This window comes from Talpa occidentalis, unplaced genomic scaffold (genome assembly GCF_014898055.3).
Source record: "Talpa occidentalis isolate TD23 unplaced genomic scaffold, MPIMG_talOcc4v2.1 talOcc4.3, whole genome shotgun sequence".
Lineage (NCBI taxonomy): Eukaryota > Metazoa > Chordata > Mammalia > Eulipotyphla > Talpidae > Talpa > Talpa occidentalis.
The window spans coordinates 42,711,392-42,721,859 of record NW_023603184.1 but is presented as its reverse complement, the minus strand read 5'-3'; the positions used below and the strand labels follow the sequence as shown (position 1 = coordinate 42,721,859).

Genomic DNA, 10,468 nt, shown 5'->3' with positions numbered 1-10,468 from the left:
AAAAAGTAGTTTCCAGGGCCTCCCCGGTGGCGCAGCGGTTGAGTGCTGGGTTGCGAAGCTGCCCGCGGTCTCTGCAGCGCCAGTTCAATCCCCGGCTGCTCCCCGGCCACAGGAGGAGGGTCCCACATGGTGCGCAGACCTCTCCTGCCACCCGCTGCTCCCCTCAGCAGTGTACTTTGGTCCTTCTGTCTGCTCTGCTCCCCGCTCTGGCTCTGGTGAATTCGTTCACCTTCCAGTGCTTCTGACTGTACCCAGTGCTTGCATGAATAATAAATAAATAAAATTTAAAAAAAAAAAAAAAAAGTAGTTTCCAAACTGGATTTTCCCTCTATATGTCTGAAATATTTCATACATTTTAAAACTGGCCCTTTCAGCATAAACTCAAGTTTAAAGGCTTTGCCTGAACATAGAACAAAAAGTCAGGAATCAAAAATAATTATGAGTTCAGCTGGTAATTTGTCTTTATGATGTTTCTGAAAGTAGGTCTCCTAGTAAAGCATCGCTCCTGGTTTTGCTTCTGAAATATAGTGACTTAATAGATGTCTCAAGAGCTGTTCTTCATTACAAAACCAGTACCTAATTGTGTGCCTTGCACTCAGTATGTGCTTGGTAGTTACTGAATGTTTTAGATAAAAGAAAGGCAGAAGTCCCAGATGAACTTAGTTGTAATTGTGCAGATTTCCTCCACCTTGCTCTCTAATTCTAGACAGATTTCTTGCCTTTACATCATCTAATTCAGATGTTGATAGATGCCTGTTCTTGAGGAACCTATCACTGTGGGGCACCACAAAACAAGTCCAACCTAAACTCTTGCAGTTTCAGTCCTCATAACAATTAATTGATAATTCCTTGTGCTCCCATGATCCTTTGAACATAACTCTATTACTGCCTGCAAATTATTCTCAGCATCTGCCAATCTGTCTCTCCCCAAAGAGACCCTGAACTTAAGGTTTTTGTCATACTCATTTTTACATTCCTGTGCTGAACTTGAGGTAATAATTTCCCAGAAAATCCTTGCTGAGAATTTAATGAAAAGTATATAAATAAGTATATAAATAACCATCCCTAAGTAACATGTATTTGAATTTAAATATAATTCATATTTGACTAGAAATATATGCCTTTCTAAGTGTTTTCAAAGTTACGAATTATAGATACTGGGTGTGTCCTAAAAGAAACCAAATTGGGTTTTCTATATCTTAAGCACTTTTTATTTATTTTTTTAATATTATATATATTTTTACATCATTTTTCATTTTTGCACAATGTATGCGTTTTCATCTTGGTTATAGTCCCCATACAATTTCCACCCCCCTTGTTTTGATCCTACTCCCTTCTCCCCCCTACCCCCACCCATAGTGTGTCTGTGGTTTATAGTTGCTTGTTGATTTTGATTTTTACTTATTATAATTAGTCTTCTTCCTGGTCCCTTATTTAGGTTTTCTAGATTCCTGCTATGAGTGAGACCATCCAGTGTTTTTCTTTTTCTCTCTGGCTTATTTCACTGAGCATGATCCCTTCCAGCTCCATCCATGTTGTTGCAAATTGCATGAGTTTATCTTTTTGATTGCTGAGTAATAATTCCATTGTGTATATGTACCACATCCTCTTGATCCAATTATCTATTTTTGGACATTTGTGTTGTTTCCATAGCTTACCTATTGTAAATAGTGCTGCTATAAACATAGGGGTGTAGGTGCTCTTTTGAATTAATGTTTCTGGGTCCTTTGGGTAAATACCCAGGAGTGGAATTGCTGGATCATATGGAAGCTCCATCTTTAGCAGACTGAGGAATCTCCACACAGCTCTCCATAGTGGTTGGACCAGTTTGCACTCCCACCAGCAGTGCAGGAGAGTTACTTTTTCTCCACAACCTCGCCAACATTTGTTGTTGCTAGTTTTTTTAATATGTGCCATTCTCACTAGTGTGAGATGGTATTCATTGTAGTTTTGATTTGCATTTCCCTGATTACAGTGATGTTGAACATTTGTTCATATGCCTGTTGGCCATCTGCATTTCCTCTTTGGAGAAGTTCCTTTTTAGCTCTTCTGCCCATTTTTTGACTGGGTTATTTACTTTGTTTTTGTTGAGTCTTGTCAGCTCTTTGTAGTTTTTTACGATCAGTCCCTTATCATTAGTGTTAAACACTTTTTAACTTCTATTTAGTTATCAAATCTATCCTCCTTCCTAATTCCCTCCCAAACATCCTATCCTGCTGGATCTGGGGCAGACATACTGGAACTTCTCTTGCTAATTGGACTAGGGGTGGAAACCTGATCCAAAATGGGCCAGCATAAACAAATAAATCTTAAAAAAAATTATTTTCTAAAAAAAAAAAAAGATGAAATAAGATAATCTGAATGGCTCTATATCCAGCAAGGATTTGGATCCAAGTTTAAAAACCTCTAACAAAGCAAACCTGATATGCAAATAGTTTTACTGGATCATGCTTTTGGCATGATATCTAATAAAACTTTGCACACAAAAGGTCAAGAAAAAAAAATGGACCAGTCTCTTGGAAAACTGGAGTAAAGAACACTAGTGTCTGGACTGGTTGCTTGAACAGGAAACATATAAACTAAAGAGTGGTGTAAACAACCATGTACTCAAGAGACAGAGAAAGCAGATAGAAAAAAGTAAAAGCAAAATGCCCAGAGATGGAAAACAATATGTCCTCCAAGAGAGACTGTCTACCTATATTTTGCTATATGTAGCCCTGGGCTGTTGCTCTTCCTGAGGTCAGATTAGTCAACTTTCCTTGGGCTCTGTGGGATAGAACTAGTTTTCTTATAGCTATGTTCCTTATAGCTATGTTCCTTAAGCAAATTTTAAATGGAATCTGCTTTTGCGACTAAAAGAAGACAAATTAATTAGACTGGTTTTTAGAAAAAAAAAAATTTTTTTGGTCTCACTAGCTTTTAGTCACACCTACTTATTATCCAAGAATATATGTTAATCATGAAATAATTTAGATGAGGGATTCCTGATAAACAAGATGTAATAGGGTAAGAGGTTCCTTTGCTTTACAAGTTTCTTATTATATACCTGAGTCACAAAACCAGAAAGCAAATGAATGAAGGTTTAAATTCACAGGGGATTGGACATGTATGAGACCTTTTATGAACTACAAAATTGGATAAGAGAGGTTCTAACGAACCAACACAGTTGGCATCTTCCCAAGGCATCTATTTTTGAAGACTCTGCTTTCCAGAACTGGATAAGAATGGCTTTTGTCATTCAAACACATCGCTGTGTTTCAGATGAGCCAAAACTGAAAACTGGAAGAAACTAAAAAGTATGTGTGCCTAAAGCAGCCCAGACCCTGCTGCTGAGCTGGCCGTAAACAATGACAGTCAAATCTATGAAATTACAGAGCATTTTGCTGTCCAGAAATGGTTTCAGATGTGTGTAGGGCTTTGTGTACCATATTCATTCAACCCTGGCATGCCATACCCTGAATTTAGTTCTCAGTTAAAATAATCATTTTAAAAAGATGCATGGGAAATGTGCACTGCTAAAATCATTATGTGACTGGTTCAAGAAAATTTCAGAGGGAAATCTTAGGACTTTTTCCTAGAATGTTAAAAAAAAACATTAAGTTATAATGATTGCTGCCAACATGTTCCAAACCACTGTAGGAAAACAACAACAAAGTTTCCTGCTCTCATTCTGAGTGGACATTCAGGACCTTGGAGAAACTTGCATGTAATTCAACTGTAGCTACTTTCTTTTTTTAAGTTAATTGTGTTAAATGTGCCTCATAATTTCTAATCCCAGTAGGGCTGTCATTTAGAAGGGGGTGGGCGTGGGGGGGGGGGAAGCTGTTTTAATTCTGGCTTTTGTTTCACCCACTAAATGTAATGCCACATGATTGTTGACCCAACAGTAATCCAGTTAAAAAACAGTCTTCAGAGTTACTGCATCATGGAAATTAACCCTGATTACATCAAATTATGTTGAAACAGACCACAGCTGTTTGCCCTGTTGAAGCAACTGTTTGAGAGCTCATCCAGAAGATACATCTGGGTGTCAGGAAGATACATTTTGGTTTTTATTTTTGTTTCTCAACACAAATGTAGGAGGGAAACACTCAGTTCTGCCCAGAGTACTTGATGGGAGCAGAAAACCATGTGATTTTCCAGAATCAAAATTCTTCCTAATTCCAAAAGAGTAGAAAACCTGAGACCCTTTGTTTCAGTTTTCTATAGGAAGGATGTAAGAAGAAGGAAATTCAAATCTGTTGAGTATTGTTCTTGTCAGCAAAAGGAAGTGGAACTGACTGACTATAGAGAAGGATGGTGGATTGTCTCTGGTAGGCTGTACACAGTAGTGTGCTAAGGCTCCCTCAGGCCAGCCCAGAAGTAGATTGTTAAATTGTGAAAAAAAAAAAAAAAAATGCAAACTGGTTGTTAAAAAAAAAGTATTATAAGGAAAATAACAAGTACTGGAGAAGATGTAGACAGATTGGAGCCCTCAGACATTGCTGTTGGGAATGTAAAATGATGTAACCAATATAGGAAATAGTTCAACAGGTCTGTGAAAAGTTAAACAGAGTCACAATATGATCCAGCAATTACACTCGTCAGTATATACCCGAGAATTGAAAATGTGGGTTCATACAAAGACTTGTATACAGATGTTCACAGCAACATTATTTATAATAGCCCCAAAATGGAAACAGCTGAACTGTTCATCAACTGATGAATGGATAAATGTGCTATATCCATATAATGGAGTATTTGCCCATAAAAAGAGAATGAAAAAGAAATTGCAAAAAGGACGAAAGTAGAAAACATACAAAATTAAAGCTGGCATACATGAGACCGTGTATCATATGATTTCAAATCCAGAATTGGCAAATCCATAGATACATAAAATAGATTAGCAGTTGCAAAGGTGGGGAGTGGGGTTGGAGATGAGGAATAACTACTAATATATATGGATTTTCTTGGGGGGTACGGTGATAGAAATGGTCTCAAATTAGAAACAATGATGGTTGCACAACTTGGTGGATATACTAAATTGTATACTTCCAATGGGTGATTTTTATGGTATGTGAATAATACCCTAAAAAAATTAGGTCATATAAACTTAAAACTAAATTATATCAAAAACTAAGTGAATAAATAACTAGTTACTAATTATTTTGTCATAATCTCTACTCATGGTATGATTTACGTGTGTCGTATATGTTGGAAACACTAAATGATGGTTTGTTACTGTGCATTTCTTATGTCTATAGTCAAAGACGGGGAGTTGCTAGCTTTAAATTGGCCAGAGGGTAGTATTCACACCACCAAAACTGGCATATACTATAATTCAAGGCTATCACCATCAGAGAACTACTGTTTAAACTTTATCAGTGGCTGTGTGGGTCAGTCATCTTGGATAACTGGTAGATTGAGAATTAGAGGAGGCCTTTGAAAGCCCAGCAAAAAAAAGACTAGCCAATCTGCACACTTTCTTCAGTGCAGAAGAAAATGGCATTTCAAATCATCTGTTGGCTGAGACCCGCTTGGAGTCAGAGGACATGCTTTCACCAACTTTGCTAGTATTTCGTGTGGGTTCAAGGGATTAAGTGCTAGAGCCCCTTTAGGACTGTCACAGTGAAGCCAGATATCAAATAAACCACAGAGAGATTTAATTCTTAGTCCCAGAGAAGAGGATATCTGGGGTATCTACAACAACAGCCTCAGAATTTGGAAAGCAAAGGTTAACATAGCTCTCTGGAGCCAGGGGGTAGAAGTCAAAGGCTTAAGAAGCCATTGTTTTTTTTTTTAACTACTCAAGGATTAAAGCCACCTTTAAAAGTGGACCTGCATAGGATTGCTTCCAGCTACTTAGTTCTTCCTACCCGGCCAGTCCCAGTGGGGTTAAACATTCTAACCACTTGTAAATATCTTCACAGTTATTATTATCTGGTGTGGATAGATCAGAGCGTTCTGGATGCTCTGGGTCCGTAGCTCCCACTTGTCATGCTTTAAAGTTTAGTTCCTTCATTCTCACAACAAACATTTAATGAGCCTCTCTGTGCCTGGCCCCAAGTTGGGGGACTCTAGGGATACAAAAAATGAGGAAAAACACCCTTGCCCTTAAAGAACTCAGTTCCTGGACTAGTAAATATTTGCACTACACCGTGATAATATATATAGATGCAGTGTGAATCCAAGAATAAACATCTGTGCTGAGGAGTGGGAACAGTGAATTTTAGGGTAAGTTCTTCTTAATCTAATTCAAGGCAGGGGTTCTTTTTGTGAAGGAAGAGGCGAAAGTGGAAAGTGGAGTACCAAGGCACTTCTCCCAGGGAATTTGACAGTCGTCACTCTTGGGAGATGATGAGAAGTGATTCTGCCGCATCATGTCTGTGAACAAGGTGATGTTACCACTGCCCTGGTGTCCTCAGAAACGCCCCGGGGGCCAAACTGCCCAAAGCTGTTATCACAGATTCTGGTTCTTCACAAAGGCACAGTTGGGAAATAGGACTTGCTCAAACTCTGTAACAAAGTCATTTCCAAAATGTTTCCCACTGGGTGTAATGTCAAGCAAATCAGATGGTTCCGAAGCCGCAGACAGGGAGGAAACCCAATTAGGTCTTCAGCCACACCCCAAGCCCACTTTCACATCTCAGTCCCAACCAGATGCCCAAAGTTGATTTGAGTAAATCAGAGTTATTTGGTGGAAGGAACCAAGGGTTAAAGAGGCGCACACCTCAACATGCCTAAGAGACCAGCTGCAGTGGCTCAGCTGGTCACTCTGACTTTGGCAAGCGCTGTTAAGCTCTGAAATTAACCTGTCAACTAAATTGAAGGGAAAAAAAGCAGAAGGGCTAGGACACAAACATCCATCCCTGCCCCCCCCCCCAATTCCTGACGTCAGACCTGGCGTGGGTGGTATTAATCACACCAGCCTGGTGTGCAGTTGAGGACATCTCTCCTTCCAGCACTTCTAACCCATTCCTGGGAGCGTTCCACTAGCCATGCACCTGCCACTGGCCACAAACCCTCAACTCCCAGATAGGCACGGATACAAGCTGGCGCTGACGACACACAAAGCCACCCATTAGAACCAGGCCTGGGCGGGGGAGGAAGGGAGGTGGGAGTGTTAGTGAACAAATTGTGATAACCATGCTTTCCTCCCAGGTGTGCATTTCTCTAATCTCTCCAATGTTCCCTCCTGAGGAACCCGTCCCATAAAATGGTCATTTCCTGGGGACTTAATGAGAATATAGAATTAATGACCCGAAGCTCTCCTTGCAACCGGTCATTAATTCCCCCAGGAAATACTCTTGGCCTTTAATCAAAATTGCCTAAATTATAGACTAGTGATGCATGACCTCTGGGGAGGGGAGGAGGAGGCTGTCATCCCAACTGGTTCCAATAGATGGCGCCTACCTTCATGTAAATAAATCACTCAATTTGTTTTCCATTTCTCCCAAGTGAAAAAAACAGGGAGCTTTAAAACACACACACAGCAGGGAGTGGAGAGGACTTAGTAAAGACCCGGACAGGAACGTTCTGTCCGAGGGCTGTTTCCAGGCCTGGCACGCTCCTCGGGCTCAGACTAAGTCACACCCCGGTGCAACCAGGGACCACAGCAGCAGTCCTGCCTCCCAAGTGCAGCTTAATGACCTTCTGAGTGGGGGTCCTTTCTCTAACATTTGATAAAGGTGGGATATGTTCAGAGAAGACTTCCTGAGGCTGATTCTTCCTAAGTCTTGCATTTCAGGGCGCCTTTTCATGGTTGGCCACGGAACATCAAACTTCTGTTTCCACGTGGAATTAGAAATAACAAGGGGTGGTGAAGGGTCTTTCTGCTAAACAAAATTAAGAACCTCAAGAGTTTCTGACCCAGCCCCAATTAACCATTGCGAACAATCTGCCTTGAATCACTTATCTATCAGAGATATGTAATGGAAGACTACTCTTCTAGGGAAAGCTAGGGCATATGTATGTCTGATGTGCATCACAAACCGCAGCTGCAAACAAACCATGCAGATTGCTCAGGCTGCAAACACTGAGACTTGGCACCATGACTCAGATGTGAATGAAGTCAGAAGAATTGCTTTATTTTGGTTGGGAGTCACTGCCTCCTGATTGATTTGGCACACTATGAGTATTTTGATTTTTGTCTCACGTGGTTTTAAGGTATTTAAAGCCAGAGGTTAAAATGGTCATTATTCCTAAGGATCCCTAAATTGGAAGGCTAAGGGCGCTCTGGTCCCAGCTATTGCCTGATAATTCTGGGCTCGCATTCAATCCAGCTGCATTGCAAGTGGGCAGTGAAGAAAGTGAGTGAAATGTTGGGCCAAGGGGAGCCCATCTCTAAACCTCCCACTGAACCTTAAAGAGCTAAATAAGTGTGCAGTAAAGTCTTGGCTCTTACAGACAGAGCAAAGTGGATGACCTTTCCTCAAACCAAGCAAGATCTATAAAGCAAGAGGGATATCCAACAGCTAAACACAACTAGCTTTACTGCACCGAGACAGGGAAATGAATAAAACAGAGCCTTAGTCTAAACTTGTACTGGAAGTGCAAGACACAACTCCCCCTCGTCTGCCACAGGACATTCCCTATTGATATGATGGGTTATTACTCATTTCCCAAATAAGTTAGAATGCTCACCTTTTAATGCAACCTGTAAAGGCACTTTGTCAGTTGAAAAGAACCCCCAACAAAGGTTTCTTTCCCTCCACTCTTCCTGCAGTGCTGGGGTTGTAAGGTGAGGGCTTCTGCTTACTTTTTACCTTCTAAGCCTCACCTGCAGGCAATGAAAGCGGCATCATTATCTCCCAATTTTCGTATAAGCCTCAGAGAGGTCTTATAACCTGTGTCAATGAGTCGGATCCTTGGAAAATTTTGGCTGCAATTTTTCTTTGACGCCACCTTGACTTGCAATTCACCATAAAATACATTGACTCATTTTGACTTCCTTGATTCTGCAACGCATACAAATCTTCTCAATTGTTTTTCCCAGAGGCAGTGTGGGAATCAGCTGGACTTTATTTCTTGGGAAGAAGAGGCCCCTGAGTTGTCCGCACACATGAAAGCAATTCTCCCACTTTAAATAGCAGATGAACAAGACCACAACCACCCCCGGGCCCCGAATTAGAAACTTGGCTCTGCTTTGCCATCTTAAGCTATCTGTAAAATGGGAGTAACACCGCCCTCCCCACTTGCAGATTCGCGAAGAGTCCTGTGGACTAGAAGGGTGAAGGCGCCCTGCACCTATCAGCCCGCGTCCTCCCCCGCCCAGGGGCTGCGAGAGTTAATGCAACTCTCTCTGGGGAGCGGATCGCCAAAGCAGCCACAACCTGGCCCCCCGAAACCTGAACCTCTGGGAACAGATAGGAAAGGCCAGCAGCCCCGGGGCCCCTCCCTGCCAACCCTCAGTGAAAAATCGATCCCGAGCGAGCGAGCGCGCGCAGCCCCGGCCTCTCCCCACCCCACCCCCACCCCACCCCCACCCCGCGGGCGCGGCTGCCTCCACGCCCTTCCCGGCCAGCCGCTTGCAGCTTCAGGAAAAAAGCCGGAGCGGGGGGCGCGGCCGGCGCTGCCTTCCGCGTCCTTGCGAATCCCGACTCCAAAGACGCGAGGCGGGGTTTGCGCCCTCGCGAGCGGCCGGCGGGGGGCGCGGCGGGCCGTGGGCGTGGCGGGCGCGCGCCGCCTTCCTGCCGAGGCGCCCCCGCCGCGGCCGGGCTGGAGCCGGGCGCGCGCGGGCGAGCGGGGGCGCGCGGGCGAGCGGGCGCGCGCGGCTGCCTGGTCCTCGCCCCGCGGCCGGCGGCCGCCCGGGCCCCTCCCCTCCCCGCGAGCTGCGCACGGCGGGCGGACCGGCCCGCGCCCGCGCCCTCGTCCGCCCACCCGGCGGGCCCGGCGGCCGGCAGCATGAGCGGCGGCGGCGACGTGGTGTGCACCGGCTGGCTGAGGAAATCGCCCCCCGAGAAGAAGTTGAGGCGCTATGTGAGTGCGGGCGGCGGGCGGGCGGGCCGGGGCCCCCGACGGCCGGCCGAGGGGCCGGGGGCGCCTGGGGGGGACCGCGCCGACGGGGAGGGCGGGCCCGCGGGGTGCGCCGGGGGCGAGGAGGGCCCGCGCCCCGCGGCCGGGGCTGTGCGGGCACCTGCACACCTGTCACAGGTGCGCCGCCGAGGGGCGGGGCCCCGCGCGGCCGGCCGGCAGGTTGGGGTGCGGCGCCTCGGCTGTGGGGCGCGGGCGGCGGCGCCTCCCCACCAGCCGCCCTGGAAACTAAATGCCGAATTGAAGTTTGTATTGATTGTTTCTGGAGACCCGGAGAGTTGATTCCCGGGGCGGGGGGCAGTGGTCACCCTGAGCGGCTTCAGCCTGCACGGTGGGGGGGGGGCGGGGGGCAGAGGGGGGACTAGGCTGTGGGGCCGCGCGGCCCGGCCCCCACAAAGGGCGAGCGCCCCACACCCTCCCCCCTCCCCGCCCGCCCCTCCCGGGCGGCCCCGGCCTC

The 10,468-nt window shown here is 45.3% G+C and overlaps 1 protein-coding gene across 1 annotated transcript in view; it reads left to right on the top strand.

The window, feature by feature from the left end:
* The first annotated feature begins 9,863 nt into the window (after nt 1–9,863).
* Nucleotides 9,864–10,468, top strand: part of GAB2 (GRB2 associated binding protein 2) — a 170,374-nt gene continuing 169,769 nt past the window's right edge. Inside the window, exon 1 of the mRNA XM_037523042.2 lies at nt 9,864–9,957. Within this exon, the coding sequence (XP_037378939.2) occupies nt 9,883–9,957 (75 nt within the window). The 5' untranslated portion in view covers nt 9,864–9,882. The remainder of the gene's footprint in view (nt 9,958–10,468) is intronic.